This window comes from Pyrgilauda ruficollis, unplaced genomic scaffold (assembly GCF_017590135.1).
Source record: "Pyrgilauda ruficollis isolate IOZ18807 unplaced genomic scaffold, ASM1759013v1 scaffold54, whole genome shotgun sequence".
Taxonomy (NCBI): Eukaryota; Metazoa; Chordata; class Aves; order Passeriformes; family Passeridae; genus Pyrgilauda; species Pyrgilauda ruficollis.
Genome location: NW_024527044.1, coordinates 1,524,260 through 1,548,655, shown reverse-complemented (window position 1 = coordinate 1,548,655; position 24,396 = coordinate 1,524,260). Strand labels below are relative to the sequence as shown.

Genomic DNA, 24,396 nt, shown 5'->3' with positions numbered 1-24,396 from the left:
GGGTAATGCCATGAATTTCTGTGGAAACTGTTCTGTTATACACGAACAAACAAAAAAAAAAACAACTTGATCCTAGTAACATATAATGAAGCAGATTGATGTAATTCTGAGTCTGATTTTGGATCTTTAATGCCCTTGGAATATAAATAGTAATGATGAGACATATATTTATGATTTCCTTGTTCTCATCTTTAAGTAATTTATAAGCAAATCACTAGATATTTGGTAATTGCTTACGTGTTACACCAAAAATTAAGACTGGTTGTGATTTTTATAGTGGTCTCTTTTTTTGAGGCGAACAGATTGCTGGTTAGACATGGGAAAATGTATGGGAATGAACAGTAATATAAATCAAGAGGAGTACTGCTGTGAAAGACATTGATTTTTAAATTTAATACAAATATCACTGCTTCTGCAATTCAGTCTTGGTTTGTGTAACTCAATGAGAATGAGAGCTGTAACTGCATGTTCTGTATATCTGAACATTTTAGTTTGTCCCTGTGAAGCAGTAAGAAGGCTGAAGCAGGACCATATCCTTGCCCTCTAAATGGCAAACTGTGCTCAGTACTAACTGTCTGTTAGTGGCTGATAAATGGAGAACAGGGAGTTTTTATTCTTAAACATTCACTCTTACTAAATCATTGCTTCTTCCTTACTTTATAAAATCTTCAGTGGAAGGAAGTTTCATGTTAGTGGTGACATGAAGTCTGGGGTTAATATATGCATGTGATTAATACATGTAATGTATGTGGTTAATATATGCATATCCACTGCTTCATAACCATTTCCACTGCATATCTAACTTCTTCTTCCTTTAAAGGTAAAAGGAACTAAAAATGTGAAACATGAGGATAACCTGATATATAATAATAACAGGCATCTTTCACTTTGTGATTATAAACAAGAATATTTTTCAGAGAAATTTTACGTATTTTCAGAAAGGAGCATTCTAGAAAATATATGCCTTAATTTGTTCAAATGTGCCAACTTTTATGGGGTCAAAATCTTTAGTCCTTATTGCTCAAATGATTTTATCTGCTTTCAATTAAACTAAAAATTGTTGAGTAACATTTTTACACCTGGCTCACCGGATGCTGGCAGCTTTTTGTCCGCATTTTGAAACGCAGGGATCTTTGGGACCCTCTTAGACCTCATGGTGCACTGTGTGCATGAAGTTAATATATGACAAGCTACATTTAAGATGCATTCAACAATAGAAAATATTTGTGTAAGCCGGAGTATTGTGCAATCTTTGTCCCTTTGCCAAAAATAAGTTAACTCTTAGGTTTTATAACATATGAAGTGTGATAATAAGAAACTTGTGTTTCCCTCTCTCCCTTTATTTTTACTGGAATATTTGATTCCCACAAGATTTTGAGCACATGTGTATTTTAGTAGCTAGATCATTTGATTTTATATTTGTATAGTTCTTGGTGATATTTTTTCATTATATGAATTTTGGGTTTGGTCTTTAAATTCTCTGCTTTGCAAAGAGCCTTTCATTATTTACAATTTATTATTCTGAGCTAGAGGTTAATTTGTTGTATTTTTTATTTAAATAGTCCAGTAAACATTTATATTTGGAATGTATGTTTAGCAGATTTGATTTTTAGAATCACAGAGTCATAGAATTGTTAAGTTTGGGAATGATCTCTAAGGTCATTGAGTCCAGTTGTTAATGCAGCACTGCTGTGTTCAGCAGTAAACCATGTCCCCACAATGCCACGTCCATGTGTTTCTTGAACACTTCCAGCATGGTGATTCAACCACTTCCTTGAGCAGTCTATTCCAATGCCTGACCCCGCTTCATTGAAGAAATTTTTGTTTCATGATTTAAAGCTCTTCCGTAGTCCAACCACATAAAGACTGGATTGTCCCTCCCTTAGCATGCATGAAAAGGAGAAAGTACATCCTCTTCTCTCTCCTCCTTGGTTCCTTTTCAGCTGTCAGTTTTCACACGATCACAGAATCATCAAGAAGAGACTTCAAAGATCAAGTCCAGTCATCAACCCAGGACCACCATATTCATCCCTAACTCATATTCCCAGGTGCGTTATCCAGCACACCTTTTCAACACTTCCATAGACAGTGCCTCCACTAACTTCCAGGGCAACTTATTTCAATGCCTAACCACTCACTCAGTGCAAGAAAGATTTTTAATAACTAATCTGAATCTCCCTTGGTGCAATTTAAGGCCATTTCCTCATATGTTTTCACTTGAGACAGGGCAAAAGAGACTGACCCCCACGTCAATGCAGCATCCTTTCAGTTGTAGAGGTCTCTCCTGAGCCTCGTCTTCTCCAGATTAAAAAATCCAGCTCCCTCAGCCACTTCTCATAAGACTTGTTATCTAGACTCTTTACCAGCTTTATTGCCCTTTTTTGGACCCAAATGCTGCTGCTATCTAGGGCTTCTGTGCTCTGCAACTAAATGGGGTACTGCATTTTTTCCTTAGACTTGTGTGAGATAATGCTTTTCTCTTTAATTAGTAGAAATGAAATGGGAATTGCCAGTTTATTCCAGCATGAATTCAGTTTTGGAGCCCATCCCTATTTTCCCATTGACTCTCAGGCAGGCTTCCATTGAGTGTTCCTTCAGGAGATCCATTAACACAAACTTGGGTTGGTGCCTTTAACCAAGTCTGATTAGTAGAGGAGGGCACACAGGTTGCATCCATACTTGTAACTAAGTGGGGCTATGGCACAGATTTCAGCAATGGGACAGTGATGTTTTAAACTTGTCTTTAAGTGGCTTTCTGGCCCAAAGTAAGCAGCAACTCCCAGCAGCACCTTCGCATGGTTCTGGGCTTGGCTGAGGTCCAGGACCATTCCCAGTAGTTAGTTTGGATGCTGACATCCTGTTTGTAGGCCAGAGGAGACTCATACATGTGAGCACAGACCATCCCATGCCCTCCCGTTCAGTGAAAAGCTGCAGAGTAATTCCTGGCTGTTGTGTTTTCTGGCTCATGAATAACCACAAACACTTTCCAGTTGTCTTGGTGGGCTTCAAGTCTTAACATTCACCTCTCCGTGGGAAGTAGAGCATCCAGATTTTGCCAGACTGCTAAAAAATTTTGGCACTGGGAAGGAAAAAAATCAGCCTCACTTTGTGAAGATGGAAAACTGCAGTAATGTACAGCTTCCTTGATACTTGCTCTTAACCTCATAATCTTCTTCGCTCTTTATTCAGACAACAGAACTGAAAAATGAGGCTTAGTGACAAAATTATTTTCTCAGTTGTTGGAACATGCATCTGACCCATAAATGTGCTACATCCTCCAGGCATTCTATTCTAAAATGCAAATCCTTACTTGGAGGATTTCCTTGTACTTTACTGTTTTCCTAAAACACTCCATTTGATCATTAATTTAATCAAAGATTGACAAGTTTCCTTGCTAGTGAAATTCAATCTCTTACAGCACTATTCTTTCATTTGTAGTGATGCTTTTGAAATGCTAACACCTTTGTGGTAGTAAATTAACTCTTGTTAATGAGTACGATATAAGTATTGCTCTTCCTGTAAAACTCATTGAAGAGGAAGAGTGTAAAACCACTGAGTACTATCAGTTTAAACAAATTAAATTTCTGAATATGTAAATCAAACCCATGCATTGCTACTGTCTCACTGGTGTGAAGAAATATTGGGTATTTCTGGAATTTGTTGGTTTCATAAATGATAGCTAAAACCATAGAACTTGGAATAGTTGTGCATAAAACTGATTCCTAACTTGGAAACCCTGATGCATCATTTCTGTGCTCATACTGATTATTTAGTTTCAGTTGTTGAACACTTGGTTGTGAGTATGGGAAGCACTTTCATAATGCTAGGAAAGAGAAATCTACCATGTTTTTAAATATGGGTACTTCCACAAGAAAACAAAGTTCTTTACTCTGGAACTTCTGGAAATCTACAGGATCTTTGAGATTGTGAGATTGAAAGAGGGGGATTTTTTTAACAGTACAGGATCTACTAAGCATGTCTGACCTTTGAGATAATAGGGAATCTTTTTAGCAGGATTAAAGGAAGTGAGGAAGAATATATGAAAGCAGTGACAGTCATTCAGTTTCTATTTTGCTGAGATTAGAACCTAAATATGTAATCCAATACTCATGGTGTCACCATTACAAAAAACATCTTCTGAAAGGGTGGTAATGTAGCAGATTATGACTAGAAGTTCTGGTGCTTTTTGGAAGGAGAGAAAAGATGAAAATATAACCGCTCATGAGAGAAAAAGGAATATAAATTTTTATTCCATATTTGAAAGTTTCATTTGATATAATAGCATCTGATTCCAATGTTGATTACCTAAATTAGATGTCATGGTACTTTAAACAAAGTCAGTTTAAATAGCTGTTGTCTTGGTGAATGAACTTCCAATGGTCTCACTGTCTATTATAAAATATGCTTATTTTTAACCACCTTGAATGCTCCCTTTCAACAGTAAGCTTATCTCAGATATTTTGAAAAGTACAGTGAGGCTGCATAAAATAGAAAAATATCTATTGAGAGAGGGAGTAATAAATATATTCATTTCTTGTTAGTTGCAGGCCTAAATGAAAAAGTGAAAAAAATCAGCATAAAAAATAAAATGGGTAAAAGACTTTCAGTAACACAAACTCAGCGAAAATATTTGTAAAATTATTATACAGGGGAAAAAACCAGATTGCTATGCTTAGCAGACTTCACAAGGGAATTGGTGTACATTTCAGATAAATGTGTATCTTGTGAAGAGAACTATGAATTTCTAGGCCATGATACAAAACTAAACTGAGTCTGGTGTTGTTTTCTTCTTCCGTTCATCCATCCATATAAATGAAATGCATATTAAAAGAACAAGCAAATGGCATTGGGCTCATATATACCCACCTTCATCCCCCTTTACATGTTGTGGAAGCAAGAAAATACTTTGACACAATTATGCACAGATTTAAACATGAATCCAAGTTCAGCTGTCTTCAGTGAGATGAGTGTGTTAATTTAACTTTATGGATGTTTTAAGTGGGTCTCTGAGTTGGATTATTTTTATGAGAGAGAGATTTGGCAGTTCTATCAGTTCTTGGTGTATCAAGTCTTTGGAAGCATATACAAGGAAGCCCAGGTGGTCTGAGACAGCAATTGGAATAAAATTTGCTTTAGTTGACAGCTTACACATTACAGAGCCTGCAAAATCCACTTCACAACTCTGGATGATGCTTCAGGCAGTATCAGTAATTCTGATGGAGCAGGCAGTAAAGCAGCAATAGGAAGGTGAGGCATATGCAAACATTCTGCAGCTCGCTGACCTGGAAGAAGAGAGAAGTAGTGCAGATGATTTATTAAATCTCACCAAATAAAATAAATAGGATACTGTATCTTTGAAGCATCAAAGAAGTTGCTACGAAGATTTGTAGAAAGATTTTTTTTTTCCTAAAAAAGAAAATATTAAAAAATCTTCACCTGAAAAGCTAAGGCAAATATAAAATATGCTCTCTGTTCGGATGGGAGGCTGCAAAGTAAGGAGATGGGTTCATGGCAAACAAAGGTTTTTAAGGGAAATAATATTTAACTGAGGCAGTCATAAAAGGCTTGGATTTAAAATTTCAACAAACCTTGAAAACACCATCGGGGAAAGGCCGATAACCGCGGAATCAGGTTGAAAGTGTCAGCTCACCCAAGAGACTGCTAGCAACCATTATTTTCACTGGCTTGATGACAGACCCTAACCCTGAGGGATCCAGTTATATTGTCTTCTACCTTTCCCCTTTAAAAAAAAGCTTTAAAAATCTAAGCTGTAAGAAAATGCAGCAGTCAACAGGCAGACAGCTCTTTTGTGAAACCCTCAATGGACACAGTCTTTGCCAGTAGGAGCAGGCACTATTCATTGCCATGTGCTGTGTAGGTCTGCTAGAAATTACTTCACAGGCAAACAACCCCACCTTGTAATACAGCAAACAAAAGAATGTGAAGTCTCTCAAGGACGCAAAAGAAAAAAAAAAAATTAAGAAACTTAAAATGAAATAAGATAAACCTTGTTGAAGGTGAGCCAACTCTTTAAGATGTGACATGCCTGAGGGAGGTTTGAAGTTTGAACAGTTTGCCATGTGTATCCATAGTGTACCTTGGGTGAAGCAGGTAGGTATCACCTGCTCAATCCTAGATCTTTATGGGGAATAATGGATTACATATACTTCAGTACTCTCCTGTGTCAAGAAAATTTGCCTTCCAGAAGTGTTGAAGATGAGATGAGATTGGTAAATAGCAGAGTGACAATTGTTGCAATTCAAAGACAGGCTTGACAAAATCAGCAATGCTGTATCTGTCAGCTTGTAATTACCAAGCAGATGAATAATAGTATCTGTTTTTAACACTGATCACATTTTAAGAGTTAATAACAACATTGCCCTAAGATTTCCTTGTTTGCATCATAAGCCTGTGATCAGAAGGCCTAAGAAAAAGCTTAATTCCCAAAATTTTCTGTGAAAAACTGTTTTGTTCATAATGTTCACTGAAACTTCAACTTCTCTTAACTTGTTTCATATACTGATTTACTACTCAGTTAAATATAGAATCAATATGAAAAGCAAGATTTTGATCTGTGATGATTCAAAGAAGTAAAACATAAGAACAATCATTTTTATTTCAAGAGACTTTTTTTATAACATTGTGTTTATTTCTGCTAATGAAACATCTGATTTCAAGTGTATGCAGTCAAAATTCTAATACACCTATAAAAATTATTTTTTCTAGGAAGTTAAAAAACATTAAAGTAGCCAAATGTACAAACAGAAATGAAAGAAAAATAAACTGAAATGTGAAATCTGTGATCATTCATCAGGAATTCAAAGTAAAACATGAGAATGAGGCGGAAATGAAGGACTAAAAATAAAAAGATGGTTAAAATGGTAAATGGCAGAATAACAGGATTTACTAAGTATTGTGAATTTTTACAGATTTGTTAATAAAATCTTGTTATTTTGAATCTCCAGAAATTTAGATTCATATTGTCGTAACTGAAATTATTGTATAAAAATGAGGGAATTGAAAGCAAGAAGTGAGTTTCAAAACCAATTAGGATTTATGTTTTAAGAAGAGCTCAACTCAACACCCTTCTGCAAGCCAGATTTCCCAAAGAACATTTTATGCTGGGAGGTGAGATCTTTTGAAATTCTGCAGATGTGTGCACATAGCTCTTGAAAATCAGGGAGTCATCTCTTTGGAGAACTGGACCAAGTGACTGGAATTCAGTATATGTTGCACATGCACATAGCTTGAAAATTTTTTATGTTTTTATACAGCAAACGATGTGCTCTTACGGAAGACAACAGAGCCAAAAATCTAGCAGTTCTCATGCAGTTTTAATAGTAGGTGAAGGAGAACACAGCCAGTTAGGACATTAAAGAGTTGAAAGGAGTAGATGAAGGGATATTGTGGAGTTTTTAAACATAGACTTTGCAAACATAGTTACACTTCGAGCTCAGCTTTAGCTCTAGTAACCAATATCTGTTCCTAGAAGTTCTACATTGAAATGGGATTTCACTGCCAATTTAGAGCCCTCAGCAAAGAATTTGAGCTACTTTGTCAGCTCTTGCCTCATGTTATATGTGGTACAGTTGCTCAAACAATGAGGAAGGACTTGGCTTAGAATTTTTATAAAAGAGGTTACTGAGGATGAACAGGGTTGGAATTACAAATATTTCCTACTCTGCCATATTGTTCATTTGTTCATTGCACATGATTCATGGTGAAGCCTAGGAATACTTCTGCTGCATTGGTTTCTACCCAAGAGTGGTTTGCCCTGTTTGAAGGGTTCACTGCAGGAGTGAAAGGACACAAACTTCATACAAAACAGTTATAACATCTCTGAGATAGATAGCACATCCGTAGCATGGAAGGCATTTTTAATACCCTGTGGAATTAGGTTCAGGCAAATACTGGAGAATTTTTTTTCTGTACCACTTTAGTGATTGCTGATTATTTTAGGGGAGTTTTTGCCAATGCCACCATGAATCTTTTCAGATACCTGAGGATGTGTTCCATGACCACAAACCTTTCTTCAGGGAACTAAATCAAGCCCTAGATTTCTTGTTACGAATCCCCATCTGTACTCTTGTGACTGAGGCTATCTCCAAAACTAAACATAATAGAAGTCCACTTCCTTTTCTATTTGTTTCAATGTGTAAGTGTTTGAAATACTTAATTTCTGGTGTTTGGATGCAAGTCTACTTATATATGGCATTTTGTGAAAAAAACTCATTGCAGTTTGCTCTTTTATGTGGATTTTAGTGTTAAGTATACATTTTAGCAGAAGTCCAGGAAGGACAACGTGTTTAATTAACTTATTACCTTTGAAGTCCTGTAAGGAAGTTGAATTGATGTTAATAAAAATATGCTTTTAATAACTTTGTTTCAACACTTTTAGTCACTGGAAAATTTTAAGAACATTCCGCTCCATTTCAAATTCCAAAACAAAGCATAGTGTTGTATAAGGAGCAGGATTCACTGAGTCCTAATTGTTCTTGAAAACACTGAATTTCTGCTCCTCTGTTTTAAAACAGTAGTATGACTACTGCAAATATATTTTACTGAAATGGACGGTACAAACCACAGTTCTCAATAAATATAATTTAAATTGCGACCTTTAATGGCAGCTGGTATAGCTCAGACTTTTTACCTGGCACTGGCAATTGAAAGATGTTCTGCAAATTCTTGTTCTCAGTTGCACTAAAACCCTTACTTTCCTGATGACCAATTTTATTTGTGTGATAAATTAGATATGATAATTTTTCTCTCTTAGCAGATTCCTGCATATATTCAATTCAATATAATAATTATAATAATTATTATAATAATAATTATAATAATTCAATATAATAATTAAGGCTAGCAGTAGTCTGTAGTCTTGCAAAGGAAGGAATTTTCTACTTTTCCCTTACTATTTAAAATCCTTACAGTTCTGGAAAGATGAAAGCAAGGATGGAAAAACTAACTGACTGAGAGAATTCCTAACTCCCTTCTCTCTTTTTATCTTCTTCTGATACCCTGACAAGAATTTGGGACATAAGTTCTCTCTCAAACCGTAAATATTCATAGTTTCTTTTCATTCTCTGACAAAAATATGACGTTCTGCTCAGTGTATACTTCCTGACTCACTCATCCTGTTTTTCACTGATATCACAAGGCACTGTTCTTCTTTCTCCAGGGTACATCATTAAGCCACTAAGCGACTTCAGTTAGTTAAAATGGTAGGGGCCTGAACTCCTTCCAATATTCAATACCAGCTTAGCTTGTCTAACTCCTAACCCTTTGAGCTGAGTAGAACTATGGATCTGGTTTGACTGGATGCCTTTTTGAGGGCTGGCTTAAGTGAGTGGTAAAATAAACCCCTTCCAAATGTCTTGAGTGGAGCACTTAAAAACAGAAGTCCAGGGATCTCAAGGCACTGATGGAAAATCATGGCCTTTCCTTTTCATCAGCAGAATGAGATTATAATTGTAAAGCTGGTTTCTCATTTACTTTGTTCAGCCCCATTTCCTTAAACTGAATGGATTGTCACTGAGATTTATTGGTAGGTATGGCTGTACATCTATGGCTGTGAAAGCAGTTGGTTCATGACAACACGAAGTCTGATTCTTAATGTTTTCTTTTGGTCGAGCGACCTCTTCACTTTAAGGGTATGTTGCTGGTTCATCCTAAGTGATAAATGTGCCTGAGCATATGTACAAAGGTCACATTTGCCAGTGCCTGTGCCATAAGGGTACCTGTAGATGCAATGTGGTGATCTCACGGGAGTGCTACACTGAAAAATAACCCACCCTGTTCTTCCAAAATGAAAACGGAAAGAATTTCTGCTGGAAAGTGGCAGCTGCATTCTGACATTCATGTAATGGGAGCAACTGAAAGCTTTATGGTGTGTAACTGTGACACTGCATTCCAACATAAGCTTCTCCCTGCCCTTCTTCCAACCAATAAACTATTCTTCCTCTCTTTTCACTCTCACCCCTCCTAATCTTCTTCTGTTTATATGCTTTAATCATAATAGCAACAAATCCATCCCTGCTGGTATTATCACACCGTTTCAAATTTTGGCCGTCTCCTTTGGCACTTCTCTTGTAGATGGAATGACATTGCCCACTTTGATGGGGCTTAATTCTCTATGTAAAATACTACCCTGTCAATGAATATTTTCTCTATTAAACTATTTTCAGTCCAACAATAAGATACAGATTTTTGGGAGAACAGTTTTCTCATTATTACCTTAACCCATAAAAAAGCTATTTTTTTAAATTCAAACATTTTGGGCTAGTTTTCAGTTACCCAAATATTTGTAGTACAGAGTAATTTGCATTTCAGCCCTGTGAGACTTATAAATGTAATGAACAGTCTGTGTGTTTAATATTTTTATATTTTTAATAATTTGCAAATAGTTCAGTATGTAGAGCTGACCTGTTGAAAAATAGTTTGCAGTGTCTGTAGAGAATACTTCTGAGACTTTTGTGTATTTAACAGAATTCCGAGCTTCAGTTGGAAAAATTCTAGGAGTACTTCTTACTGGAAAATATTTCAAGTAATGTGAAGCAATAGATAGTTTTTTCCTGTGCCATGACCCAGTTGTAAGGTGAGGTATGGAAAGTCCCTCTCCTATTGCTATAAAACAGGTTTCAGCATTGGAAGTAAAGTACACAGAAAATATTGATACCTGCTGAAAGGTGTGATTGAAAGTGTATTTATTTCAAAGGAAATTGTCAAAGGTCTCAATTTACTTGTCAATCCAAGAGATTAATCTCTTAACTACCATGATCAGTGTTTTATGGCAGCCATGGTCTTCATCTGTCTATCCAAGAACAGATAAGAGAGAATTGGGTTCTAGAGCTGGGAATATGATGTCTTTGGTCTTATCTACATGGAGTGTAGGCTGTCACATTTAATATCTGGGAAATAATCCTTTGATCATAATTTATTCATGGGGCAGAATTAAGACATATGAAATCTTTGAAAATTTTGCCCCTAGTTTCAACAGGAGCAATATCACACACCCACTTGTACTGTAGGTGCAGTCACAGAGCAGCAGGAGTACTCAAAGGGACATTGGGCACAGTCTCATTAGGGCTCTTCTTTTTGCTTACTGTGCTTGTGATCGCTGTTGTCAAAGGTGATTTCTTACTCTCAGCAGCTGTAGCTGGATACTGCTGAGATTTCCATGCCTCTCACTTGCCTATCCTCAGTTGCCTTTGTCCCATTTCAGTTCTTTTGTAATTAAACTCCGCAGAGCAACTTCTACTATTCTTCTAATAATCCTGCACAAAGTTAATACTGTAGAAGCCTGATGGTGATTCATGTTTTACCAGGACTCTTCATATGGAGAATCCAATGAGGCTGGATGCAGGACTCCAGTGCATAAGGCTCAGAATCAAATTTATGCTAAGTCAAGTGGAAAGTGGCCTTAAAGTAGACATAAATTTAGTCACACCTCACCTTGGTGCAAATGACATTCAGATCCACATACCTTAGGATGTAATCATTGTACCCAGCACTGTATTTGTCATTACACTGGAGATCATGGTTTGAAATACAAATACATTAACAAAAATGCTGGTCCTTGAATTTTGTTTCCATCCAAGTGGAACTGCCAGGAAGCACTGGAGGCTTGGGGTCTTATAGGTGTACTTCAAATAAAACTGGATAATGTATGTTAAATAAAAAAGGTGCCAGGACATGGAAAAACCATGTGATCACTGTAGAGTATTTTAAACAGATGCAAATTTTACTTGCTATATATATCATCAGGTAGAAGCTGAAAGAAAATAGTAAAAAAATAAGCAAAAGTTAAATAACATAAAATTCAGTTTGTTGTGATCCACCATATTACATTTGACTGCTTTAAAAGGAAGGTACCAAAAAACCTTATGGTCAGGAAATATGAACCAGCTTACACAAAAAGGAAGTTTCCTTAGATTTACTTAACTGTTGCTTGGCTTACATTTGTGCCATTTGCAAATAGTGACTTCGTCCGATATCACTAAGGTCAGCATTGCCCGTACAACTTAATTCCCCTGAAAAAAAATCCAAGTATGACCTTATATTTTGCAACAGTTGGTACCATTGTAGAGCATTGTGAAGTTGTGAGGATTATGCCCAGTTTCACAAGATGGGTCTCAGTGTGCCCTATATCTTTCATTACCTTGTATCTTGAAAGAAGTTAGTGCTATTGAAATGTTTGGAAACAACACACTTCTGAGGTTTTCAGGAAGATTTATATGTATGTTTTTTCTTAGAGAAACCTTCCAGGAAGTATATATCTATATACACTGTTTCATGAAGAGCTGATATAGCTGATACTTCATGCATAGATCCTGATAGGAGTAGCTAAAACCATGGGATATGTGGTTATATGAATTTGTGTTGTCCTGAAGCAGCCTGTTGTAGTCTCTGAAGTTCTCTCTTTTATAAATCAGAATGATGGAGACCTGTCTAAGTTGACCACCTCCCTTAAGGTCAGTAACAGCGATGAAGTTTTTTTAGAGGTGAGAAGGGTCTGCATGGGCTGTACCTGTGATGAAACAGAAACAAGAGTGGTCTCCTCCTCAAGCTGAATTGAATATCCCAATCTATTAGAATATGCTATAAGTAATTTTAACTATAAAGACATAAAGTTAATTTTGAAAAAAGGAGAGTGCATCAGACACCAAGAGGCAGAGACATCAAAGTAAATGGAAAACAGCACTTGGACAGGAAACAGCCCTCGTCACACAGCCAGCCTGAGCTTAGGATGTGAGTAGCTAATGGAAAGGACTGTAAAGAAAGCTAAGAGAGTACATCTGTTATGGTGACTGTAGATTTGCACCACATAGATATTGTAAATATCGTATATGTCTATATATTTATATGTATATATGTGTGTGTATATATATATGTGTGTATATATGTGTGTGTGTGTATATATATATATGTTTATGAAATTTAATTATTATTATTATACCTAAGCTGTTTATGGTCTTTCCCATAGTCCCCCAAATATTTTTCATCCTGATGTTAAGTATAGCTTCTGTGCCCTCATCATCAGATTATGCCCTCATCTGCCTTCCTTGGAAGCAGTAAAAAATGACCACAGGTAGAGAGCATATACAGTGCTCCCTATAACACTGTAGACCTTGTTTACATGCTCACAGTAAAATTCATTGAGTATTTGAAATCACAAAGGAATTCTCCATCAACACTGATCTCTGTATTTTGTTTCAGTAGCATTTTCTCTAGGCTGAAAAAAAAATCCTTTCCTAGGCTTTTAAAAATATTTTAATTTAATGAATTCCATATTAGAAAAGGGGGCCCATGAGAGTGATAGTGTTGTTAGTTTGCCATCTTCTCATCCTATGCTGTATCATCAATTTTGGGGGTTTGGATCTTTTTCCAAAGCATCATAAAATATGTCATTGAGTGCTGGAGGATTTCTTACAGCTTGATGGGAAGGAAATACAAAATGGTTGTGGACTGGGTTTAATGATCAATCTTGTGCTGGAGTGTTGAAAAGTTCATCTTATTAACAGAATACTTTGAATTTTAAGTATTTTTTCCATGGTGTTCTCAACTTCACTTTTTTCCCAATTTTTTCTTTTTTTTTTTTTGGAGGAAGGGTGAAAGCTTGAAGAATAATGTGTAATTGGTTTTCTCCTCCTGAAGGGATATATTTCTTTCCTGAGCATAACCACTCTGCAGACATTCTGCCAGCTTGCTATATAACTGAAACATAAATACATTTTTAATTTTTGAATGTGTTAAACATTTACAAGAAAGAAGGAATAGAGGGGAGAAAAACCCTCACTTTTTAAGTCAACACATTTGCTTTTCATCATTCATTTAGTCAACATCTGTAATATGCAGTCCCAGGACAATGTACTTGCATGAGAAAAGTTGAATATATAAGTAACATCATCAGGATTTATGTTAACTAGTTTTTTACAGCCCCCTGACACAATGTTCTGGTTTGGGAAGTCCAGGCTGTCTGTACATCCATGTAAGGGGGCATTTCTCTTTCTTGCACCATTCCTGCTAGTAACAGTTCTACAGCTGGGACACTATACCTTGATGCAGCATAAAAATTTGTGTCAATACAGACTCCTGATACCTGCTTTAGCATTTTAGATTTTTCATTTCTTTCCATCACATTTACTTATGTCACTTGTTCCACCTAGAATATTATTGAGTATCCTTTGCAGTTATAGCCCTTAAAAATGTGTGTAAGTATGATTCTCCACCCCATTACCTTTTTGCTCCTATTTTGCTGTACAATTCATGTTTTTTTCTCTATATATAACTTCTTCCAGAAATTTTATCATCTAAGCCCCTTGTTAATTTTAGGCTGTATTTGTGGCTCACTCTTGGTTGAAATCTTTCCATTTAGGATGTAGAGCACAGGATGCAATGTGCATTATCTCCCAGAGGCAGAGCTTCCTCTGGTATTTGTGATGTATTTCCTCACTGTGTGTAGTGTGAAGTTGCAGAGCTTCTCTCTTATGGTGCTTTCTGCACCATATCATATTGCAAACTTGCATCTCCCATGTGTCTTTACCACTGTATTACTTGCCAGGATTTTTGCTACTCATTCATGCTTTAGATTTTTGTTACTTGGCATATTTAAAAATAATAATAGCTTCTGAGTTTGTTCTGTGAGCTGAATAATTAAAATACCAAATTTAACTTAACCTCATTATTATACCACCACTTTCCAGTTCAGGAATGGGGTCAATGTGGGTCTTGTTTTGGGCTTTTGTTAGTGGACACATATTTTCTGAACTTCTGCTTAGGAAAATTACCTTAAACATTATAAAACAGACACCCAAGTTGTATCTCAGAAAGGTGGTTTGGCATGTACTGTAGCACCATGTCCATGGAAACTGCAGTCTAGCTACAAAAGAGGTAGTGACAGTCAGTATGAAATACCTGTAGCTTCTTGTCTTGTACTGCCTATCTGCAATGTGAAGATCAAATCTTCAAACATTCAGCTGATATCATAATTACTGCATATTTTCAGTTTTTACAGAAGTAAGTAATACATTCTGGTCTTCTTACATTGCCGTGTTAAGAGGCGCCAGTGTATTTACAGTGTTTTCAGTGCTAGAGATCATACACTGCTGTGGATGGGCTCTTTAGAGAACACTTGCTCAGATACTGCTTAATGGTAGCATTTTGTTTCCCTCAAAATATTGTTTAGAAGCGTGCCCTGCTGATTCTCCCTGGAGGAGGGGTCTCGTTTTGTTCTGTGTGATGAAGCTCTAGTTAGAAGTTGTAGGTCCTCTGTAATTAGTGGCAAGCAGATAATTCTGCTAGGAAGTGGTTTTAGATCACTTGGTATTTTTGAGGATCTGTCCATGACTGACTTCAGTTGGGAGTCTTGGATGATTTAACTCCTATCTCAGGCACCTCAGTTTAGAATCAGTAGTGAACTTGGATAACACTGAACCAAGATGGACTCTGAAAGGGCAAAGATTTATTCTCAGTTATTTTCCCACCATTTCATGGTGCAATTTCAGCAGATACCTTTAATATCTGTGTTTGTAAACACATACAGAGTTAGTGATGGGCCGTTCTTTCCTTGCTGAGCATCTGATGAATGATCCCTTGATAACAGCGGGGAGATCTTTATATACTTGTCAAGGTTGCCCCACAGTGTGTTTAGAATCTCATGTAGACAAAACGGATTATTAAATATCACTGAAAAGTCCAAGGTATTTCTGACTGATTGAGGTAAATTTGTTAGGAATTGTATTTAAATTCCTTTTTTGTATAAAACATACCAGGGCCCACCCTGTGGCTCCTGACAGCAAATGGCAAAATACAGCTTAGATTCCAGGCATGAAGCCTTCCGAGACCCAAACTTGATTGCTTCACAGACTTGTATTGTATTTAGAAGATTCCCTGGCCTACACTGTTTTCTGACCTGTGCCCAGATGTCCAGCTGGCTTTGACCAGAATCCTGCCAGAGAACATACTAAAAGGTGTTGATCTTGGAGCCCAGGCCCTAGCCCGGTTTCACTTACCAGTACTGAGGTGACAATGCAGACTGGAAAACATGGGTTTTATCACATGGTAGGAGATAACATTTTTTGTGCTGGTTTCACCTCTTTCTATTTACAGAAGACATACAAGGGGAAAAAAACCATGCAAGCTAGTCAATAATGAGTGCCTCTGCTCTGATAAAGCTCAGGTTATTGCTGTACTGACAAAGAGAACTGTTTGTCATACTGCTCTTCTGGCACAGCTCAGCTCTGTGCATGTATGCATGCTTTACTGTATTTATGAATTTGCTCTTTTAGCATAAGATGTCATTAATATTCATGTAACCAAAGTGCTGGATGGAGATCTCCAGGTATTGCTGTATTTATTCAGGGAAGAATTAGAAGCATGTACCTGGGTATGTGCACGTGTGTGTGTGCGTATGTTGGACTTGGCACATGCCCAAGGCAATGCCAAAGCCTAATGCCTTAGAGGTAAAGGCACTGAAGTTGTCAAGCAAAATTTAATCCAAAGTTCATGTGGGAAATGGATCTGTGGACTGCTTGCATGCTTTTATGCTCAGTCCTTAAAAATTCATTTGATTTTACGTACTCATGTTTTATATCTTTGGCAATATTGTTTGGGTGCAAATGTGTCTATGTAAAAGGAAAATAGCATCCTGACCTTGTAAATCATGTTCATCCTTAGGATCATTGCTCTCTGCTGCTGTCCTGTTGCATTTACACTGCTGTACTCTCGCCTACATGAAAACAATAACTGGGTCATTGTTTGTTTGAAGATGGCATCAGGTAGTTCTGCTGAAGAGTAATTTCTTCAGACACTGAGAGTTTCTGCCTGTTTGAGTGTCTGTGCGTCCTCCATGTGCCTTCACAGCCCTGCATGTGTTGATTCCCTTCAAGAACTCAATCCCTAGCTGGATCCTCATTATGCCTGTGGAATTCTACCAGAAGGTCCTGTGATCAATCCTGGATCCTTGATTCAGTTTGCTCTTAAACTAAGAAAATTCAAATATCCTTAGTGAAGTTGAGCTGACAAATGTGAATATGATGCTCTTGGTGACACTCAAAAAGTCTGTTTTTCTTAGGGAGCAAGAGTTCCTTCAACTGGTCAGAGAATTTAAGAGTGTTGTTTAGTTTTACCAGCATGCTCACAGAGTTGCATATACTAACTGTACATTTGTTTGGAAAACAAATTCAGCTCTTCAGGGAGCATGTTATGTGCCTCATAGAAGAAGACATTTTGTAGAAAATTTAAAAATCTTTCCTTCTGTCACTTAATCTCACAGAAATTATGTAATGAAATTAAGAGTCTAGAAAGAAAAAAATAGAATGCTTCTGATGCCAGGACACAAAGGGAAGATTTGGACACTAAGAAACAGGAAATGTAGAAAATTTTGAAGGAAACTTTGAAATCAAATGCACATTCCTCTGTCCTGTCCTGTAGACCCTGTATGTTGGGAGGGGTCCACAGAAGATGTTAACAGAAGATTCTCTTGCACTGAGCAGCCACTAGTGAACTAAGCCACCATGACATTATCTGTAACAAAAAATACAAACTTTCCTACAAAATGTTGGTTATTTACAATTTTTTACCATTTTGTTTTACAGAACAGTTTGGTTACCCAGAAGAGTAACCTTCAGTTAGAGCAGAGAATTGTAATTTACAATACAGTTGTGTAAAATATTCTTGCTTTTGCAGTGTATATTTTCGTGTGGAGTCATCTAACTTCACAAATTTCAGTTTGTTTGTCCATAAAAAGCATGCTAAGACTTCTCTGTGGTGCTTAATTCTTATAAAGCACTTTGAAATAACAGTTATAAGATCTTCTGTTAACTGTGTTTGAGATATTTGTTTTCTTACCTCTTTAATATGCCAAACATTTGTTTAGAATTACAGGAGATCCGTAGGGTAAAGTAGAAGAAAATGCATACAGTATGTTTTGATTTCACACCAGGAGAAAAAAAGTGTTTTGTCATTTGTGTCCATTCTTTAGCTCTTTTGCTGTCATGAAATCCTGTGGATTTGTTGATATTGAGCTGTGACAGAGTTCACTGGTACAGAAACCAAATGACATCTTAAACAAACGAAGAAGAAATTATTGAAGATTTTAAAGTAGAACTCTGTATTTTATGTATTACATTAATGAGTGAGCAAAGTGAATGGGCAAGCCCAGCAGGTCCTGCTGTGGGGAGAGGACAGCCTAAGCCAACACTATCTGGTTTTTCTTGTGCGTTTTCTTGGAAATCTGCTCGGCACAGCTGTGGCAATAAAGCACAGAATACTTCCCTGATCCTCCTTGTTTTGCCTGCAGGTTTCTGCATACTGAGTAGAAGAAATTGTGTGATTAATGTGCCATTCTGTGTCAAGAGTAGACTGTAGATTACCATTAAGTGCATCATTATGTTATCTTTGAGAAATTTACTAGGTTTCACCTGACAGATAATAGTTTCTCTTCTGCCAACACAAGAGGGGAATAACAAACTAATACATGGGGTGACCTAATATGTATCAAAAGAAGTGCTGCTTTTGACAGAGAAGCAGCTCTTGCTTTTTGAAGGGTTTTGAAGGAATTTTAAATTAAACTTCCTCACTTGTTTTCTTTCCAGAGCTGGCTGTGTGGGTGCAGTGCCATGCTTGAGCACTCATTACTGAGCACCGGATGGTGCAATGACTCTTGATGTAACACATCACGGATTGTTTCCTTCCTTCTGCCCCCTGATTTGAAGTCTGAGTTCCGTGTAGGATCTGAAATGCATAAATGGTGTGGAATCTGAACCTTGTGATTTTTTGGTGGTGGTTATGGTATCAACCATTTCTGCCATCCTGGTGATCCAGAACAGGTTCTGCAGCAGGAGCAAGTGCTTTCCAAAAACCTCCCTGCTCAAAACCCAATGAAAACCTCCAGCAACCACTGCTTCTGCCATTAAAGCAGAGTGAGCCAGTGATTTATTTCTGAGGAAGTTTCACTTTCTGGTCTTTTCTTCAGTGGACCAGAGTCTTTTTATTTTATGGCTCTGACAGAGATATCTGAGCGTATCTGTGTTCTGTCATTGGCAGGGACGGTCTGTTCATTGAGATCCAAGGGACAGGACTGAGAAAGCATGGCTGTAATTAGGGTATTCATCTACTTGGAGCCTCCTCTGAAAAAAAGTCTTTGGAATGGCTCTTGCTCTTTTCTGTTGGTCAGCGTCTGCCTTTTCCCATCCTGACTGCTTTTCTCTCCTATTTTATTTCTATTAGCAAAATGTCTCTCTGTATTAAGAGCAGGTGGCATGGTATGACAGCCCTCTCCAGGCCCTGGGTGTGTGAGCTCTGAAGGTACTGAGTCTGCAAACAGCATTTCTTCTGTAATCAAAACTGGCTGATTTCAAAAACATTGACCTCCTGTTGTTGGCATTGAAGGACTTAACTGCTCTGAAAATTGAGTCTTCTTTGAGTACTGGTTGTAAGTGGCATCCAGCTTTTAAGCATGATTTTACATTCTCAGCACTGTCATTTACCAGTCCCTTAAACAAGTAGTATTACTCACTCAAACTTCTAATTGTAGCTGAAGAATATATTTCAACTCATTCAGTAGAAGGCACTAGTGGAAAATATTACTGTGGGGGTGTTTTTAACTTTATCCAATTTGCATACTTGTAGTGTTTTTATACGGAAACCATTTAAACATTTTACAAAAATCCTTTGCTGGTGTGGTTGAGACTATTAAATTGTGCAGTGTTAAACAGCAATTTATTGTAAATTTAATGGTTTGGCTTTTTTGTACTCTGTTCTCATTTTAATCAAAACAAAACAACTCGCAACTTTTACTGCAAATCCAAACCCAAGTTTGGACATAACCTTTATGCAGTGCAGCTGTGAAGACACTCAGTTGTCATTTTGTCATCTTGCTTTGGATAGATTTAGATAAAAGCTCAATCGAAAGCCTGGATGTACAGGAATGTATGTATGGAATCTTGCTAGAAGCCTTTTCTTTATTCTTTAATATTTATATGGACCAGTGATCATGGGAAGTGAATCATATTCCCTGGAGATCCTTCCTAAACAAAGCACCTTGGTCAATACCATGCTGTTACAGAATGAGTATTTAATATTCCTTGTTTTGAGAGCTCACTTTCCTGTAAAGTAAGTAGTTTTTCTTCCCTCTGTGTTCTAAAATTTACTGTGCAGGTCATACATTCCTGAAGTTAATGGACTTATTGCTCTAGATACAGAAATATATAAACAGTGTCAAAAGGGAAACTCCCGAAGTCCCCACGCCTTCCTCCCGTGGTGTGTGTTGAAAGAATCAAGAGCAGAACATTCTGGGCTGGTTTGTTCTCTGGATGCATGCTCAGGCCATGCACCATTTCATTCCCTCTGTGATATATACACACTGCTAGACGAGGGAGTATGAGCTGCCTTGGCACCCACGTAAGTTATGTGAAGAGTTTGCAGGTTATGTTAGCTTTTGGTTCTTAAAAAATGTGGAATTTCTGAGACACCATATCAGATTGTAGTCCCTTGAACCATTCAGGGTTTGAGCCCTGCGAAATGTAGAGTTAAAAATGAATGATGAAATAGAAGCAGCTGCCTTGGTGACTAACCAAAAGAGCATCTATGCCTTGAATAGTGAAGTTTTGTGTAAGTGCTGTCCTGAGTGTTGAAATCTCGCAGTTCAATAGCATGATAAGTGAATAACTGGTAAATAAATTGACCAGTTGTACAAATACTGTTGATTGTCACAATCATCAATAGTGACAATTACACTATAATTTGAGAGTACTTGTACTGTTTTTAGTGGGTTGACCAAAGCAGAGTCAAGGATTGGTGGTACAGCCCTCACCAGGTTCTGGACACAAGGTGTGTTTGCCTTCAGTCAAATCACCAGCCAACTTTCTGTAGCCCCTGGATCCATTCAAGTCTCTGCTTCCAGATCTCCTCTTGCTCAGCTCTCTGCCTTTCCATGTGCTTAACAGATAAATATTACTGGACTTTGAATGGGGTGTAGTTTAAACTAGGTGAATCTGAATGTTACTCCCTAATATTGTTAATATTGTGTATTATATCTAAACTTAGATATATATGTGTGGATATACTATTTTTTTTACTACATAAATAAATATTTGTAATACTTTTTATATTTTGACTGATGGTTATCTCAAGAAACTTAATTATTAGAAGGGTTTCCATAAATAAGAGGATCATTAACCTTTCCACATTATTCAATGGTATTTATGTATCCTTCATAGTTGTGACAATATGTGGTGCTTATGATAGGCAGTGTCCTCTATTTTCAGAATAATTGGTTTTATAATAATTCTGAAAATTTTAACTTGAATATAATTCTGTGCCATCTACCTGATTTCAGCTAGTGTAAACTGTGTATAGATAAATTGAAGGCATTTAAAAAGTAAAAAAACCAAAAACTATTAACTGATGGTGAGCATTTAAATATTATTAATTTCCTTAATTTTACCTGAATAGTTCTACTTCATTTATTTCAAGACACAAATATGACATGCTTTTTTTATCATTATATGTGTCATTATAACAAAATGGGTTAAATCTCATATCTACACTTCTGTTGCAAATAAGCTGAACTAAATCTTTTAAGCAATTTTGCAGCCAAATGCACATTTCAAGATCATGGCTTGGGAATCCAGCAGTAAATTAAGAAATAGTGGATAAATGTTTGAGAAATACAAATTTTACATTTTTCTGTTATTGTCTGCAAAAAAGAAATTAAATAAAATTATCCTCCATCTTTTAAATTTGTGGATCATTACGAAATGCAGGAATGTACAGGACGGGGTAACAGCTTTCTTGGTTTTTGCTTTTTCTGCCAAGGTTTAGCAGCTTTCTCCGTGGTTAGTACAGCCATCCAAGCAACTAATCCTATATCTATAAACTGCAATGTCAAAGGATTAAAGTGTGCCTGGGAACGCAGGTCAAATCTGCTTTAGATCACAACGGTTTGGGTTCAGCTCCTAGCTGAAATATCACAAAACTACCATGTAATTTAGTAAAAGTTTTGCATTCCTACACTTCAGCTGCTGGGTTGCCTTTAATAAAAAGAGGCCCAGGATTGATTTCCCTGAGAAGGTATTTTTCTTTGTCTCAAACCAAAGTAGTATCAGCTGGAAAGCAGAAGGATTTATTAAAATAGTTCTCTATTTTTATATAAATAACTCTTTCAAATTCTGCTTTTAAAATTCTGTAAGAAGTACAGTTTCTGATGAAGGATGCATGACACAGAGGTTTCCTTGCCCTCTCTCTGTCTGGCTGAACACAGTGACTTAAGAGACAGGGGGCAGTGGTGACAAGTTCCTGCCTGGCAGAGCCAGTGTGTCTCCTCTGGGACTTTTGCACCTCTCCAGGTGTCCTGGAGTAACAGGTGTGAGGCTCTGAAAGAACAGTAACCAGAACAATGGTTCACCTGCCTTGAAGGTGTTGCTGAGGTTGCCAGTCAACAACCTGCTTCCATAAAAACTGCTACCATTAAAAAAAAAAGATGAGTCATTTTCAAAGGAGACTCCTTCTGAAGGAAATGGACCCACTTCTTACAGCAGCCCGCTGCCTTCCTGAGCCGGGTTAAAGGTGTGAAGAGAAAGCTTCCCCTCTTCCCACCCTGGTACAGCTCTTGGATTATTATCCATTATTGATTCTTCAGGTAGACAGCAATGAAATTGCAACAAGCAGCCCAAGGACAATCAAGAGAGGCTTCAGGGCCTTGGGACAACTGGTTAAGGAATCAAAAGCACAGATAGTATTCTCTGTCCTTCCAGCTGCAGGGAATGATGAGGGAACAAACAGGAAGAGCCAGCAGATGAATAGCTGACTCTGACCAATTGTTCTCTGAGTATCCAGACATGGACAGTGAGCAGAATGAAGCCCCCATAATCGGAAGGGAAATGATTAGTGACCTGCTACCAGCACAGACACACAGTGACCAGCAGGACGAGGGCAGTGATTGTCACCCTGTACTGCGCAGTGTTGAGGCCATGCCTCGAGTGCCGAGTTCAGTTTTGGGCCCCTCATGACAGGAAAGACATTGAGGTACTGGAGTGTGTCCAGAGAAGGACAAGAGAGCTGGGAAGGGCTCTGGAACACAAGTGTGATGAGGAGTGGCTGAGGGAGGAGAGTGGAGAAGAGGAGTTTCAGGGGGACCATATTGCTCTACAACTACCTGAAGGACGGTTGTAGCCAGGTGGGGATCAGTCTCTTCTTCCAAGGAACAAGTGGTAAGACAAGAGGAAACAGCTTGAAGTTGTGCCAGGGGAGGTTTAGATTGGATATTAGGAAAAATTCCTTCACAGAAAGGGTTGCCAAGCACTTAATAGGCTGCCCAAGGGAAGTGGTTTATTCACCATCCCTGGAGGTATTTAAATTATGTATAGATGTGGCACTTGGGAACATGGTTTATTTGTGTATGTGGCAGTGCTAGGCTAACAGTTCTCCAGTCTAAAGGATTCTGTGTTTTTGTTATATTTCCTGAATTTTTGCAGTTTGTTCTGTTACAATGCCCAGATTTTGTATGCATCTCTTGGTGGCATTCCCTGCCTTCCATTGCAGGGCTGTTGGGACCAGAAGTGCTGCACACAGATGTAGTGGCATACATTAGCTGCATCTCATCTGGGAGTAAAGAAAATTATGGTAAAATATATTTTACAAAAATAATAGTCTAATTTGCACAACATGTAGAATGATGCACACTAAGCAGACATATGTAACTACATTTATTGATATTGAGTCACCAAGAAAGCCCAGCTGTTTATACCTTATTATCTGCCAATGCAATATCCAGATCTTCTCTTACTTTTTTTATTGATACTTCTGTTAAGTAAGGCTGTGTCTCTTTGAGGGTTATTCCTGTATAAGTTATTGCAATATTTCCAGAAAAAAGGTGCAGTTATTCTTGTAGAATATTTGCTTGATGTTAGCATTGAAATATAACTATGAGTAAATGTATTAACTCACTTTTGATTAGTATGGGTGGGTGTGATTTTAATTAATTTCTTTGTATTTTAAGGCTATAGTGTATTATTATAACAAACGAATTATCACCTTCAGAATGTCTGTTTCATTATAAGATCTAAAAATCAATATTTTATGCCAGTGTACCCACTGTAGTGAAGAGGCTGTATGCTTTTTGTTCTGACCAAGTTTACCTGAATTGAGCTGCAAATTGAAAACCCTGTGTGTTGTCAGTTTTTAAAGTTACCATCACAGCAGCTGACATTTTTAAATTTCTTTGGTTGGTTTACTTAGAGAAAGTTTACCAGGTGAAATGAAGAGCAGTGTACTTTTCCTGACATAAAAAGCCCGCCGGGACTGAGCGGAGGGCTCCTGCCTGCTGCCCTCTGCTGGGGTTACTCCTGCTGGTGCTTCCAAAGGCCACTCACCTCCTGAGTTTCTTATCATAAAACA

The 24,396-nt window shown here is 37.4% G+C and overlaps 1 protein-coding gene across 2 annotated transcripts in view; it reads left to right on the top strand.

Annotated features, from left to right (window-relative positions):
• The window catches only part of LDAH (lipid droplet associated hydrolase), a 109,747-nt gene that overhangs the window by 47,321 nt on the left and 38,030 nt on the right, over positions 1–24,396 (top strand). Inside the window, exon 5 of one of the 2 annotated variants that reach the window (XM_041480972.1) lies at positions 1,944–2,048. The exons of the other annotated variant lie outside the window; for it this stretch is intronic. Within the exon in view, the coding sequence (XP_041336906.1) occupies positions 1,944–2,048 (105 nt within the window). The remainder of the gene's footprint in view (positions 1–1,943; positions 2,049–24,396) is intronic. 2 annotated transcript variants of the gene reach the window in all.